Below are 16,707 nucleotides of genomic sequence, written 5' to 3'. Positions count from 1 at the left end.
TACCTGCCCGAATGCATAGTGCCAACTGTAAAGTTTGGTGGAGGAGGAATAATGGTCTGGGGTTGTTTTTCATGGTTCAGGTTCCGGGCCCCTTTAGTTCCACTGAAGGGAAATCTTAACTCTACAGCATACAATGACATTCTAGATGATTCTGTGCTTCTGTAGCGTGGTTCGTTCTGCGTTGTGTACTTTTTAATGAGGACCCTGCCACAACTTGAGGTCTGCTGATTGCCCTGAACACGAAGAGACAAACACACAATATGTTTTAGCCCTTGGGGCAGTCACAGCTCTCAGGTACCTGCGCGAGCACATGGACGCTCGCTCAAACACTGTCCCAAGGACTCACAAGTTACAATAGATACCCTAGTTTAGCGAGCTCGGTGATAACTTGTTAACATAAATCTTTATATCTATTGTTGCATAACAGCACATTGGGTAACATTATATTGAACAATTTCAGAGCCAAGGACAACATACCTCGTTAAGACGAAGGTCAGGGAAGAGAGAACAATAGGAGGGTACAGAAAATACATATAACCCACGATGGAACGAAACCAAAACTTTTTACGATCACGTGTACCGTAATTTCCGGACTATTAAGCGCACCTGAATATAAGCCGCACCCACTGAATTTAAAAAAAATAAAAAATATTTTGAACATAAGCCGCACATGTCTATAAGCCGCAGGTGCCTACCGGTACATTGAAACAAATTAACTTTACACAGGCTTTAACGAAACACGGCTTGTAACAAAAAACAAAAAAATTAGCAGTAAACAGTAGCCTACCAAGAAAGTCATTGCTCCAGACCAAGCTCCCGTGCAGCAGCTCTGTTTCCTTTTCCAACAGCCAGATCAATCGCCTTCAACTTGAAAGCTGCATCATATGCATTTCTCCGTGTCTTTGCCATGGTGAGGGTGACAAAATGACTACCGTAATCAGAATGATGGGAAGTTTGAGAGCGCTCGATTTAATCTAAACAGTAAACAAAAAAGTTGTTTAACCTTAACCCGTTCGGCAATTTCATTGGTCCAATGAAAGCTTCATGCCGCCAAAAAACTGAGCACGTCACAGAATGTGTTTTTTAAAAAAATTAAATATTTGAAAGCGGGAAAAATCCATATATTAGCCGCGTCATTGTTTAAGCTGCGAGGTTCAAAGCCTGGGGGAAAAGTAGCGGCTTATAGTCCGGAAATTACGGTACTGTAATATGTGGTGTCCCACCTAGCTATCTGAATATACTAACTACTGTAATATGTGGTCGTCCCACCTAGCTATCTGAATATACTAACTACTGTAATATGTGGTCGTCCCACCTAGCTATCTGAATATACTAACTACTGTAATATGTGGTTGTCCACCTAGCTATCTGAATATACTAACTACTGTAATATGTGGTCGTCCACCTAGCTATCTGAATATACTAACTACTGTAATATGTGGTTGTTCCACCTAGCTATCTGAATATACTAACTACTGTAATATGTGGTGTCCCACCTAGCTATCTGAATATACTAACTACTGTAATATGTGGTCGTCCCACCTAGCTATCTGAATATACTAACTACTGTAATATGTGGTCGTCCCACCTAGCTATCTGAATATACTAAATACTGTAATATGTGGTTGTCCCACCTAGCTATCTGAATATACTAACTACTGTAATATGTTGTTGTCCCACCTAGCTATCTGAATATACTAACTACTGTAATATGTTGTTGTCCCACCTAGCTATCTGAATATACTAACTACTGTAATATGTGGTTGTCCCACCTAGCTATCTGAAGATGAATATACTAACTACTGTAATATGTGGTCGTCCCACCTAGCTATCTGAATATACTAACTACTGTAATATGTGGTTGTCCCACCTAGCTATCTGAATATACTAACTACTGTAATATGTGGTTGTCCACCTAGCTATCTGAATATACTAACTACTGTAATATGTGGTTGTCCCACCTAGCTATCTGAATATACTAACTACTGTAATATGTTGTTGTCCCACCTAGCTATCTGAATATACTAACTACTGTAATATGTGGTTGTCCTAGCTATCTGAATATACTAACTACTGTAATATGTGGTTGTCCACCTAGCTATCTGAATATACTAACTACTGTAATATGTGGTTGTCCCACCTAGCTATCTGAATATACTAACTACTGTAATATGTGGTCGTCCCACCTAGCTATCTGAATATACTAACTACTGTAATATGTGGTGTCCCACCTAGCTATCTGAATATACTAACTACTGTAATATGTGGTTGTCCACCTAGCTATCTGAATATACTAACTACTGTAATATGTGGTCGTCCCACCTAGCTATCTGAATATACTAACTACTGTAATATGTGGTCGTCCCACCTAGCTATCTGAATATACTAACTACTGTAATATGTGGTTGTCCACCTAGCTATCTGAATATACTAACTACTGTAATATGTGGTCGTCCCACCTAGCTATCTGAATATACTAACTACTGTAATATGTGGTTGTCCACCTAGCTATCTGAATATACTAACTACTGTAATATGAGGTTGTCCACCTAGCTATCTGAATATACTAACTACTGTAATATGAGGTTGTCCACCTAGCTATCTGAATATACTAACTACTGTAATATGTGGTTGTCCACCTAGCTATCTGAATATACTAACTACTGTAATATGTGGTTGTCCACCTAGCTATCTGAATATACTAACTACTGTAATATGTGGTTGTCCCACCTAGCTATCTGAATATACTAACTACTGTAATATGTTGTTGTCCCACCTAGCTATCTGAATATACTAACTACTGTAATATGTGGTCGTCCCACCTAGCTATCTGAATATACTAACTACTGTAATATGTGGTCGTCCCACCTAGCTATCTGAATATACTAACTACTGTAATATGTGGTCGTCCCACCTAGCTATCTGAATATACTAACTACTGTAATATGTGGTCGTCCCACCTAGCTATCTGAATATACTAACTACTGTAATATGTGGTCGTCCCACCTAGCTATCTGAATATACTAACTACTGTAATATGTGGTGTCCCACCTAGCTATCTGAATATACTAACTACTGTAATATGTGGTCGTCCCACCTAGCTATCTGAATATACTAACTACTGTAATATGTGGTTGTCCCACCTAGCTATCTGAATATACTAACTACTGTAATATGTGGTTGTCCCACCTAGCTATCTGAAGATGAATATACTAACTCCTGTAATGTGTGGGTCCATCTAGCTATCTTAATGTAACTGTCTCTCTGGTTAAGAACGTCTGTTAGCTTCTATGGGCTACGTGTACTCTCCTGTGGGACACAGCCAGTGAAATATCAGGGCGGCAAATTCAAAACATCAAAATCTCATAATTCAAATTTCTCAAACACACGACTATTTTACACCATTTTAAAGATACACTTATCCTTGATGTAACCACATTGTCCGATTTCAAAAAGGCTTTACATCGAAAGCAAAACATTAGATTATGTTAGGAGAGTACATAGACAAAAATAACCACACAGCCATTTTCCAAGCAGGGATATATGTCACAAAAACCCAAAACACAGCTAAATGAAGCACTAACCTTTGACGATCTTTATCAGATGACACTCCTAGGACATCATGTTACACAATACATGTATGTTTTGTTCGATGAAGTTCATATTTATATCCAAAAACAGCATTTTACATTGGCGCGTGATGTTCACAAAATATATTCCCACCAAAACTTCCGGTGAATGTGCACATCAATTTACAAAATTACTCATCATAAACGTTGACAAAATACATAATTATTTTAAGAATAATAGATACAGAACTCCTTTATGCAACTGCTGTGTCAGATTTTAAAATAGCTTTTCGGCGAAAGCACATTTTTCAATATTCTGAGTACATAGCTCGCCATCAAAGCAAGCTATACAGACACCCGCCAAGTTCTGGGGTCACCTAAACTCAGAATTAGTATTAGAAATATTTTCTTACCTTTGCTGATCTTTGTCAGAATGCACTCCCAGGACTGCTACTTCCACAAGAAATGTTGTTTTTGTTCCAAATAATCCATATTTATGTCCAAATACCTCAGTTTTGTTCGTGCGTACAGAGCACTATCCAAAGGCATAACGCGCGAGCGCGGTACCAGAGACAAAGTCAAAATGTTCCATTACCGTTCTTAGAAGCATGTCAAATGTTGTTTAAAATCAATCTTTATGGTTTTCTTAACGCAAAATTGCGATAATATTCCACCCGGACAATAGAGTATTCATTCCAGAAGAAAAATAAGGAAAGGCGCTCTCGCGGGATCGCGCATTTCCAATCCCTTTGTCCCCAGGCAGTCCACTGATTGACTGAGCTCCTATACTCTGCCCGGATACAGGAGACGGATGTAACAACTTTCTGAAGGCTTTTGACAGCCAATGGAAGCCTTAGGAAGTGCAACGTCACCCCACAGATACTGTAGTTTCAATAGGGATTCAAAAGAACTACAATTCTCAGATCTTCCACTTCCTGGTTGAATTTTTCTCAGGTTTTTGCCTGCCACATGAGTTCTGTTATACTCACAGACATCATTCAAACAGTTTTAGAAACTTCAGAGTGTTTTCTATCCAAATCTACTATTAATATTTATATTCTAGTTTCTGGGCCCGAGTAGTAGGCCGTTTAATTTGGGTACGTTTTTCATCCGGCCGTGAAAATACTGCCCCTATACCTTAACTCTTACATCTAGACGTTCCGCTAGCGGAACACCTGCTCCAATATCCAATGATGGGCGTGGCGCAAAATACAAACTCCTCAAAAATACAAAAACTTCCATTTTTCAAATATATGACTATTTTACACCATTTTAAAGACAAGACTCTCCTTTATCTAACCACACTGTCCGATTTCAAAAAGGCTTTACAGCGAAAGCAAAACATTAGATTATGTCAGCAGAGTACCCAGCCAGAAATAATCAGAAACCAATTTTTCAAGCTAGCATATAATGTCACAAAAAACAAAACCACAGCTAAATGCAGCACTAACCTTTGATGATCTTCATCAGATGACACGCCTAGGACATTATGTTATACAATACATGCATGTTTTGTTCAATCAAGTTCATATTTATATCAAAAACCAGCTTTTTACATTAGCATGTGACGTTCAGAACTAGCATTCCCACCGAACACTTCTGGTGAATTTACTAAATTACTCACGATAAACGTTCACAAAAAACATAATTATTTTAAGAATAATAGATACAGAACTCCTTTATGCAATCGCGGTGTCCGATTTTAAAATGGCTGATGTGATTCCCTACAACAAAACATCTCAACGTTTAGTAATAGAGATTACAAGATTCCCTACAACAAAACATCTCTATCGCAACAGAGATGACATGATTCCCTAAAGCATCTCAACGTCTACATTTTGCAATATTCTGAGTAGATAGCTCGCCATCACGGGCTAGCTATTTTGACACCCACCAAGTTTGGCACTCACCAAACTCAGATTTACTATAAGAAAAATTGGATTACCTTTGCTGTTCTTTGTCAGAATGCACTCCCAGGACTTCTACTTCAATAACAAATGTTGGTTTGGTTCCAAATAATCCATAGTTATATCCAAATAGCGGCGTTTTGTTGTGCGTTCAAGACACTATCCGAAGGGTAACGAAGGGTGACAAAAAAATTCAAAATATTCCATTACCGTACTTCGAAGCATGTCAAACACTGTTTAAAATCAATTTTTATGTTATTTTTCTCGTAAAAAAGCGATAATATTCCGAGTCGTTGTTTTCGTTCAAAGACTGAAAATGTAAACATGGAGTCGTCTCGTGCACGCGCGCACCAGTCTCATTGTTCTCAGATCGACCACTTACCAAATGCGCTACTGTTTTTCAGCCATGGCCTGCATAGTCATCATTCAACGTTCTGGCGCCTTCTGAGAGCCTATGGGAGCGTTAGAAAATGTCACGTTACAGCAGAGATCCCCTGTTTTGGATAGAGATGATCAAGAAGGCCAAGAAATGGTCAGAGAGGGTGCTTCCTGTTTGGAATCTTCTCAGGTTTTGGCCTGCCAAATGAGTTCTGTTATACTCACAGACACCATTCAAACAGTTTTAGAAACTTTGGAGTGTTTTCTATCCAAAGCTAATAATTATATGCATATTCTAGTTTCTGCGCAGGCGTAATAATCAGATTAAATCGGTACTGCCCCCTATCCATAACAAGTTAAGAAGCTAAATGACTAACATGTTAATGTGTGTGTGTGTGTGTGTGTTAGTTGTGTCCTGACCCTGTGTTCTCTGCACCAGACTCTGACTCTGAAGAGGATGTCCCCCGGGGGGGCTGTCACCCCTTCTCAGGGTTGCGACCCCACACAGCCCCGCCCAGGAAGAGACCGTCCCCCTCCTCGTCCAATCAGGCGGCTCGGGAGAGGAAACAGAAGCACTTATCCCTCCTGCTGCAGGAGGCGGGGCTTAGCTCCTCCGACGACTCCTTCGATCAAGGTTACTGACCACACCCTCTGGTTACTGACCACACCCCCTGGTTACTGACCACACCCTCTGTGATCTTTTCACTAAACGTTGAGATGCTGTAGGGAATCATGTCATCTCTGTTGAGATAGAGATGTTTTGTTGTAGGGAATCTTGTAATCTCTATTACTAAACTTTGAGATGTTTTGTTGTAGGGAATCACATCATCTCTATTAATAAATGTTGAGATAGAGATGTTTTGTTGTAGGGAATCGTATCATCTCTGTTAACGTTGAGATAGAGATGTTGTAGGGAATCTTGTCATCTCTATTAATAAACGTTGAGACAGAGATGTTTTGTCGTAGGGAATCCCGTCTTCTCAAAACTGTAAGATCTGAATCATTCTGAGTGTTTTCACCTCACTGACCTCACTTCCTGTTTATACTGACCACAGAGAGAGAGGGCTCTTACAGCTGTGACATCACTCTCAGGCTCTTTAGAGTCCCATTCCTCTTCCTGCCGCTGCTGCCTCCTGGTTTAGACTTGATTTTTGTTACGGTTGTCACGGTCGTGGTTGTCACGGATGCGGTTGTCATGGTTTTGCCCGGCTTGTTGCTCAGACTGCTGTGGACTTTGTTTTGTACATTGATCATGTGTGTGTTTCTATATAAAAAAGTGTGTTTTTTGGTACTGAAGCTTTTATTTTTATTAAAAGTGTTTTGTTTTTAAAATTGATTTGGTAAAGAAAGCCAACTCACTGTGGTCCTTGTCTCTCGCTTCGTCTGTCTCTCTCTCTGTCTGTCTGCCTGTCTGTCTGTCGGCTGCACACACTACTTGCTCTGTTGGACCAAACAGCCCCAACAGCACAAGGTTACTAGGTTCCCTACACTGTAGTGCTTCAGGGCCAATGGTTTTTTTTTAGTTGTGGGCTACTCTGCATCACACAAGGGAGTACAGTGGATTAAAAACACACACGCTCACACACACTCAGGAACTCTTTTTTTTTTTTTTTTTTTCAATGAAGACGGTGAAATGTGATTTTGAGGCCTAGGGTAAAGGTTGAGGTTTGGGACAAGGATAGTGATGGAGGAAGGTTACCTGTGTGTTTCAGAGGGATTTTTAGATTCCTAACGCTCACACACACACACACACACACACACACACACACACACATTTGATTGGCTCGTTGGCATATTTGGAGAATAGGGCTCCTGTTCCTGTCTACTAAACCTCCAGATAACTCCGCCCTTTCCTGTCGTTCGCTGCCACCTGCTCATCTTTCACCACTCACTCCTGACCCCTCTCCTACCCATGATGCTTTTACATGTCTCTCAGCCTGTGCTGTTTGTTCTGCTGCTGCTGCTGACACACTGAAGCCCGCCAGGACTAGCGCCACCTTTAGCCATGCTACCTCGCTAAGGTATGGTTAGCTATAGCTAGTCTATGCTATGGCTTGTTGATGCTACGGCTAGCTATAGCTAGTCTATGCTACAGCTTGTTGATGCTACGGCTAGCTATAGCTAGTTGATGCTACGGCTAGCTATAGCTAGTCTATGCTACAGCTAGTTGATGCTACAGCTAGTCTATGCTACAGCTTGTTGATGCTATAGCTAGTCTATGCTACAGCTAGCTAGCCAGTCTACTAAAACTTAAATTAAAGAAAGTCTCAAATAGTCGCCTGTCCCTTTTAATAGCCGGGCAACGGCACACATTTCAGCAAATAAACGCCTGTTTCAAATAAATGCCAGGTCTAAATTAATTGTTTACTAGGTTTGATTGATTTGTTACATTTTAAATAATTCAATAATGATTAGAAACATTATGGCGATCATCAGTTCTTATCACCAGTAAGAAACAGCTAGCAGTTGGCTGCTAACGGCTTGCTAACTTGAAGCACAAAAACAGTCAACAACTTTGGGAGTACAGACCCTTAGAAGTTGTCTGATCGCCCCCTAGTGGTGAAAGTAAGAACTGCAGAAAATGCCCAGTCAAAGAGGAGAATAATTATTCTGTCAAGGAAAAGTACATTTTTTTTTCCCAAAATAGAGGCATAACTAAGATGAAAACGTGACGCAGTGTGTAAATGATTACACATTAGTGAAGAAAATGAAATGTATTCAAATGAATATAGGAAATTAAGAAATGTATTCAAATACTGGAAGTGAATGCTGAAATTAAACAATTAACTATCCAAATAAGCGAAAGCTGTGTTCATTAAGGAAATAGACAACTGGGTAAAACAGAAGCCTGTCTGTCAGTATCACCTGTTGTGTTCAGTGATTTAAGCAAATAAACTCCCCACTTTTAAATATGCAATATTTTTTACTTTTTTTGGGGAGACTTGACCAAATTCACATAAATCTGAGTTATAGATCTGTCATTCTAATTGAATGGGGTAGATATTTTCTATTTGTGCTATTTCTATATGTGTTTTTTTACTTTTGGTTTTGTACACCAGCTTCAAACAGCTGAAAATACAATATGTTTATTGAAAAGCTAATTCTCTACACTGCTTGTTTTGTCACACAAACTGAAATTAGGCGAACTCGTCAAATTTTAGCAACCAGTAAATGGCGGACCGAATTTCTGCATATTGCATCTTTTTTTTAATTGAAGTTTTACAGTATGCTACAGCAAGTTGATGCTACATGGCTATGCTATTGCTAGCCGATACTACATGGCTAAGCTGCGCTACAGCTAGCCGACGCTACAACTAAGCTACATGGCTAAGCTATGCTATAGCTAGCCGACGCTACAACTAAGCTACATGGCTAAGCTATGCTATAGCTAGCCGATGCTAGGCTACTCCATGCGCTGCCCTGCCTGAGGCCACACGCCTGTCACCTGTTGTGTAAGTAAGATGTCCCTCCTCTCTCTGTGTCTCAGTGATGATGCTAATGCTAACATGGATGCTCAAACTACTAGTCGCCTGGCGGGATCTGGTGTTGAATATTCAGTCTCATGGACAATATTAATGTCAATATGAACATTTGCTTCACAAATAGAAACTTTTGCTTGTGTTTCTGAGTAGACATACATCCTTCCTTCCTTCCTTCCTTTCCTTCCTAGTAATGAATGATCTGACCAATCTGGTTAGACTTGGATTGACACTCACGTGCCACAAAATCTGCTTTATGCAAAGAGGAGCCCTCTATCCAACTCTGTTACAAATCATGTCAGATGACTCTCTGGTAGGGAGGAGTCAGATCAGTGATTACTTCCTGGTAGGGAGGAGTCAGATCAGTGATTACTTCCTAGTAGGGAGGAGTCAGATCAGTGATTACTTCCTGGTAGGGAGGAGTCAGATCAGTGATTACTTCCTGGTAGGGAGGAGTCAGATCAGTGATTACTTCCTGGTAGGGAGGAGTCAGATCAGTGATTACTTCCTGGTAGGGAGGAGTCAGATCAGTGATTACTTCCTGGTAGGGAGGAGTCAGATCAGTGATTACTTCCTGGTAGGGAGGAGTCAGATCAGTGATTACTTCCTGGTAGGGAGTGAGGAAGGAAGGATGACTCTCCGGTAGGGAGTGAGGAAGGAAGGATGACTCTGGTAGGGAGTGAGGGAGGAAGGATGACTCTCTGGTAGGGAGTGAGGAAGGAAGGATGACTCTCTGGTAGGGAGTGAGGGAGGAAGGATGACTCTCCGGTAGGGAGTGAGGAAGGAAGGATGACTCTCTGGTAGGGAGTGAGGGAGGAAGGATGACTCTCTGGTAGGGAGTGAGGAAGGAAGGATGACTCTCTGGTAGGGAGTGAGGGAGGAAGGATGACTCTCTGGTAGGGAGTGAGGAAGGAAGAATGACTCTCTGGTAGGGAGTGAGGAAGGAAGGATGACTCTCTGGTAGGGAGTGAGGAAGGAAGGATGACTCTCCGGTAGGGAGTGAGGAAGGAAGGATGACTCTCCGGTAGGGAGTGAGGAAGGAAGGATGACTCTCTGGTAGGGAGTGAGGAAGGAAGGATGACTCTCCGGTAGGGAGTGAGGAAGGAAGGATGACTCTCTGGTAGGGAGTGAGGAAGGAAGGATGACTCTCTGGTAGGGAGTGAGGAAGGAAGGAAGGATGACTCTCTACCTGTCTGCCTGATTCTCTTGATTGCCTCTCTCTGTCTCTCTCTCTCTCTCTCTGTCTCTCTCTGTCTCTCTCTCTCTGTCTCTCTCTCTCTGTCTCTCTCTCTCTGTCTCTCTCTGTCTCTCTCTGTCTCTGTCTCTCTCTCTGTCTCTCTCTGTCTCTGTCTCTCTCTCTGTCTCTCTCTGTCTCTTTCTGTCTCTCTCTGTCTCTGTCTCTCTCTCTGTCTCTCTCTCTGTCTCTTTCTGTCTCTCTCTGTCTCTGTCTCTCAACATATTTCTCACTATATGTTTTCTGCGGAGAGATGAGAGAGAGGATGAGGAAAATGACTTTTGATCAGTCATGTAAAATACGCTATATTTTGGTACAGGTCAAATCAACTAGCTCTAGCTAACGCTACCTAGCAACAATCAAAAAAAAATATTTTTACAAATCGATACTTGGTAGTCAAAGTATCGATATAATATCGCGTTATGTAACTATTGAATTTTAATTTTGTTTTTAAAGTATTTTTCCATCACTACAGTATATGGTTGTCTGCAAGCCGCCCCTCCCCTAACCTCAGAGCCTGTAGTCTGGGTTGAGGCCCTACTCCAGCCCCCTGCTCCGGCAGAGGCCCATAAAGACCCCTAGGCCCAGATCCTGTCCTCTCCTCACTGTACTGCAGTAATACTACACACATACATGATGTTGGGAGTTCACTGTGTGATACTGAGAGTCAATAATCTGTCTCTCTCTCTCTGTCTCTCTCTGTCTCTCTCTGTCTCTCTCTCTCTCTCTCTCTCTCTCTCTCTGTCTCTCTCTCTGTCTCTCTCCGTCTCTCTCTCTCTCTCTCCTCTATTCTCTCTCTTCCTGTCTCTCTCTGTCTCTCTCTCTCTCTCTCTCCTCTCTCTCTCTCTCTCTCTCTCTCCTCTCTCTCCTCTCTGTCTCTCTCCTCTCTCTCTCTCTCTCTCTCTCTCTCTGTGTCTCTGTCTCTCTCTCCGTCTCTCTCTCCGTCTCTCTCTCTCTCCGTCTCTCTCTCTATGTCACAGAGTCCTCCACTGAGGATGATGATGAGGAAGAGTCGTTGTGCTCCGAGGGGAGTGAGCTGGAGGAGAGTGGGTTGGGCCTACTGGCCAGGTTCGCAGCCAGCGCCCTCCCGGTAAACCCCGCCCCCTTGCCCCGTCTCCACGACAACAAACACCGTAGCAGGCAAAGCGTTCTGGGTAAGCGGAGAGAGATTTTTAGATAAAAAGTGCGAAATTCCGTTGTGACCTTCGTCAGAGGTGCCGTTTACTTTTGTTTCTACCACCTGTAGCTGTCGGTTGTGGTTCTGACCTGCGTCTGAGGAAGTTCCCCTCTCTGCTCCACGGAAAACGCTCCGCTCCCCAACTCCCCCTGTTACCCCCGGCGACGCGCCACGGCGACCAGACTGGCGACGAGACCTCGCCGGTCAAACGCAAACCTCGCCCATCTCCCCGGTCGCCCCGGAGATTCACCTTTGACCCCCCCGGGGGGCTAGGGGGAGGGGCTAGCGAGGAGGAGGGATGGACACGCAGACGCAGCGAGAGGATTTTTCTTCATGATGCCTCCACCAATCAGATCTCTCCCTCCAGCAAAGACCCACCAATCAGCACTAAGCCCGCCCCCAGACCTAAAACCACACAGAGGGAGGGGAAAGACTTGAAGGTGAGTCGGTCTGTCCTCTCGGGTCTGTCCTCTCGGGTCTGTCCTCTCGGGTCTGTCCTCTCGGGTCTGTCCTCTCGGGTCTGTCCTCTCGGGTCTGTCCTGTCGGGTCTGTTGAGAACAAGTCTTTTATTTAACCTCTCTAGTACATGTGGGACGAACTCGTCCCACCTACGTAACAGCCACTGAAATCCAGTGGCGCGATTTTTGAATCGTTAGAAATGCTATAACTTCAATTTCTCAAACATATGACTATTTCACAGCTATTTAAAGACAAGAATCTCGTTAATCTAACCCCACTGTCCGATTTCAAAAAGGCTTTACAACGAAAGCAAAACATTAGATTATGTCAGCAGAGTACCCAGCCAGAAAAAATCAGACACCCATTTTTCAAGCTAGCATATCATGTCACATAAACCCAAACCACAGCTAAATGCAGCACTAACCTTTTATAATCTTCATCAGATGACACACCTAGGACATTGTGTTATACAATACATGCATGTCTGTTCAATCAAGTTCATATTTATATCAAAAACCAGCTTTTTACATTAGCATGTGACGTTCAGAAAAAGCATAACCACCGCAAACTTCCGGTGAATTTACTAACAGTTTGCTAAATTACTCACGATAAACGTTCACAAAAAGCATAACAATTATTTTAAGAATTATAGATACATTACCCCTCTATGCACTCGATATGTCCGATTTTAAAATAGCTTTTCGGATGAAGCACATTTTGCAATAATCTAAGTACATAGCCCGGCATTACAGGGCTAGCTATTTAGATACCCACCCAGGTCAGCATCCACCAAAATCACATTTCCTATAAGAAAGATGTTCTTACCTTGCTTGTTCTTCATCAGAATACACTGCCAGGACTTCTACTTCAATAACAAATGTTGGTTTGGTCCCAAATAATCCATCGTTATGTTCCAACAGCGACGTTTTGTTCGTGAGTTGTAGAATGCTTTTTCGCGGTGTCGCGCATGGCGCATTGGCGTGTCAAAAATGTCTAAATATTCCATTACCGTACTTCGAAGCATGTCAACCGCTGTTTAAAACCAATTTTTATGCCATTTATGTCATAGAGAAGTGTTAATATTCCGACCGGGAGTATGCATTGAGCCTAAACAGCCGAATAAAATTTCTCCTCAGAAGCGACTCATGCACGCGCATCATTGAAAGGTCCTCCGAGCATCCACTTACAAAAGGCGATAATATATTTCAACCTGAGGTTCCCTCGTAAACCTTCAGTTATTTCGCGGGCTCTGAGAGCCTATTGGAGCCCTGGGAATTGTCACGTTACAGCTAAGATCCTTACTTTTCAATAAAAAGAGGTAAGACGCACGACTCCTTGTCAGACAGGGTACTTCCTGCTTGAAGCCTTGTCAGGTTTTTGCCTGCCATAGGAGTTCTGTTATACTCACAGACACCATTCAAACAGTTTTAGAAAATTCAGAGTGTTTTCTATCCAAACCTGAACAATAATATGCATATTCTAGCTTCTGAGTTGGTGTAGGAGGCAGTTAAAAATGGGAACATATTTTTTCCAAAATTCTCAATACTGCCCCCTATACCAAAGAGGTTAACCAGGTAGGCTAGTTGAGAACAAGTCCTTTATTTAACCAGGTGGCTAGTTGAGAACAAGTCCTTTATTTAACCAGGTAGGCTAGTTGAGAACAAGTTCTCATTTACAATTGCGACCTGGACAAGATAAAGCAAAGCAGTTCGACAACATAACAACACAAAAGTACAAAAATGAAATGTATGAAATGTCTGCATTCACTACTGTAAGTCGCTCTGGATAAGAGCATCTGCTAAATGACTAAAAATGTTTAAAAAAATGAAACAGTTACACACGGAGTAAACAAACATACAGTCAACAACACAATAGAAAAAAAAGTCTATATACAATGTGTGTAAATGGCATGAGGAGGTAAGGCAATAAATAGGCCATAGTAGCGAAGTAATTACAATTTAGCAGATTAACACTGGAGTGATAGATGAGCAGATGATGGTGTGTAAGTAGTGATACTGGGGTGGAAAAGAGCAGAAAAGTAAATAAAAACAATATGGGGGATGAGGTAGGTAGATTGGATGGGCTATTTACAGATGGGCTACGTACAGCTATAGTGTGTTTATAATGGTATGTGTGGTGTGTGTATTCTAACTTGTGTGTGTGTGTGTGTGTGTGTGTGTGTGTGTGTGTGTGTTAAAACAGAAGAAGAAGCTGAAGGACTCTCCCCTGAACCCGCCCTCTCTGTCTAGTCCAATCACAGAGAGCCCTGTAGTAGCCCCTCCCCTCATCCCTGCACGCAAGAGCCAATCAAAAGCCAAAGCTAAACCCAGAGAGGTCTGTGTTCCGCCACGTTCATCCTCATCAATAATCCTTCCGTACTACTGCCTCTCAGATATGACAACTCTCTCTGTGTGTGTGTGTGTGTGTGTGTGTGTGTGTGTGTGTGTGTATTCAACAGGCTCGTGGAGCGGTCAGTAGGCTGATGAAGAGTATGGAGGCTGACGAAGACTTCGAACCCAGTCAGGACAGCAGCTTCTCTGAAGACGACGGACCTCCTCCGTCACACCTGGCTGAGAGGAACCTGTCTTCAGGTAGATTACTGGATGTATTGATACAGTCTGGCTGAGAGGGGGGGACCCTGTCGTCAGGTTACTGGATGTATTGATACAGTCTGGCTGAGAGAGGGGGACCCTGTCGTCAGGTTACTGGATGTATTGATACAGTCTGGCTGAGAGGGGGGGACCCTGTCGTCAGGTTACTGGATGTATTGATACAGTCTGGCTGAGAGGGGGGGGACCCTGTCGTCAGGTTACTGGATGTATTGATACAGTCTGGCTGAGAGGGGGGGACCCTGTCGTCAGGTTACTGGATGTATTGATACAGTCTGGCTGAGAGGGGGGACCCTGTCGTCAGGTTACTGGATGTATTGATACAGTCTGGTTGAGAGGGGGGGGATTCTGTCGTCAGGTTACTGGATGTATTGATACAGTCTGGCTGAGAGGGGGGGACCCTGTCGTCAGGTTACTGGATGTATTGATACAGTCTGGCTGAGAGGGGGGGGACCCTGTCGTCAGGTTACTGGATGTATTGATACAGTCTGGCTGAGAGGGGGGGACCCTGTCGTCAGGTTACTGGATGTATTGATACAGTCTGGCTGAGAGGGGGGGACCCTGTCGTCAGGTTACTGGATGTATTGATACAGTCTGGCTGAGAGGGGGGGACCCTGTCGTCAGGTTACTGGATGTATTGATACAGTCTGGCTGAGAGGGGGGGACCCTGTCGTCAGGTTACTGGATGTATTGATACAGTCTGGCTGAGAGGGGGGGACCCTGTCGTCAGGTTACTGGATGTATTGATACAGTCTGGCTGAGAGGGGGGGACCCTGTCGTCAGGTTACTGGATGTATTGATACAGTCTGGCTGAGAGGGGGGGACCCTGTCGTCAGGTTACTGGATGTATTGATACAGTCTGGCTGAGAGGGGGGGGACCCTGTCGTCAGGTTACTGGATGTATTGATACAGTCTGGCTGAGAGGGGGGGACCCTGTCGTCAGGTAGATTACTGGATGTATTGATACAGTCTGGCTGAGAGGGGGGGACCCTGTCGTCAGGTTACTGGATGTATTGATACAGTCTGGCTGAGAGGGGGGGACCCTGTCGTCAGGTTACTGGATGTATTGATACAGTCTGGCTGAGAGGGGGGGGACCCTGTCGTCAGGTTACTGGATGTATTGATACAGTCTGGCTGAGAGGGGGGGACCCTGTCGTCAGGTTACTGGATGTATTGATACAGTCTGGCTGAGAGGGGGGACCCTGTCGTCAGGTTACTGGATGTATTGATACAGTCTGGCTGAGAGGGGGGGGCCCTGTCGTCAGGTTGCTGGATGTATTGATACAGTCTGGCTGAGAGAGGGGGACCCTGTCGTCAGGTTACTGGATGTATTGATACAGTCTGGCTGAGAGGGGGGACCCTGTCGTCAGGTTACTGGATGTATTGATACAGTCTGGCTGAGAGGGGGGGACCCTGTCGTCAGGTTACTGGATGTATTGATACAGTCTGGCTGAGAGGGGGGGACCCTGTCGTCAGGTTACTGGATGTATTGATTCAGTCTGGCTGAGAGGGGGGACCCTGTCGTCAGGTTACTGGATGTATTGATACAGTCTGGCTGAGAGGGGGGGACCCTGTCGTCAGGTTACTGGATGTATTGATACAGTCTGGCTGAGAGGGGGGGGGACCCTGTCGTCAGGTTACTGGATGTATTGATACAGTCTGGCTGAGAGGGGGGACCCTGTCGTCAGGTTACTGGATGTATTGATACAGTCTGGCTGAGAGGGGGGGGACCCTGTCGTCAGGTTACTGGATGTATTGATACAGTCTGGCTGAGAGGGGGGGACCCTGTCGTCAGGTTACTGGATGTATTGATACAGTCTGGCTGAGAGGGGGGGACCCTGTCGTCAGGTAGATTACTGGATGTATTGATACAGTCTGGCTGAGAGGGGGGGACC

The 16,707-nt window shown here is 43.7% G+C and overlaps 1 protein-coding gene across 1 annotated transcript in view; it reads left to right on the top strand.

Annotated features, from left to right (window-relative positions):
• tnrc18 (trinucleotide repeat containing 18) overlaps positions 1-16,707 on the top strand; it is an 89,316-nt gene that overhangs the window by 56,672 nt on the left and 15,937 nt on the right. The window contains exons 18-22 of the mRNA XM_029747707.1: positions 6,294-6,488; positions 11,548-11,721; positions 11,814-12,184; positions 14,406-14,537; positions 14,662-14,794. Of these exons, the coding sequence (XP_029603567.1) occupies positions 6,294-6,488; positions 11,548-11,721; positions 11,814-12,184; positions 14,406-14,537; positions 14,662-14,794 (1,005 nt within the window). The remainder of the gene's footprint in view (positions 1-6,293; positions 6,489-11,547; positions 11,722-11,813; positions 12,185-14,405; positions 14,538-14,661; positions 14,795-16,707) is intronic.

The sequence above is a fragment of the Salmo trutta genome, unplaced genomic scaffold (genome assembly GCF_901001165.1).
Source record: "Salmo trutta unplaced genomic scaffold, fSalTru1.1, whole genome shotgun sequence".
NCBI classification, from domain to species: domain Eukaryota; kingdom Metazoa; phylum Chordata; class Actinopteri; order Salmoniformes; family Salmonidae; genus Salmo; species Salmo trutta.
Note: the sequence above shows the minus strand (reverse complement) of the source record. Positions and strands in the feature narration are given on the sequence as shown.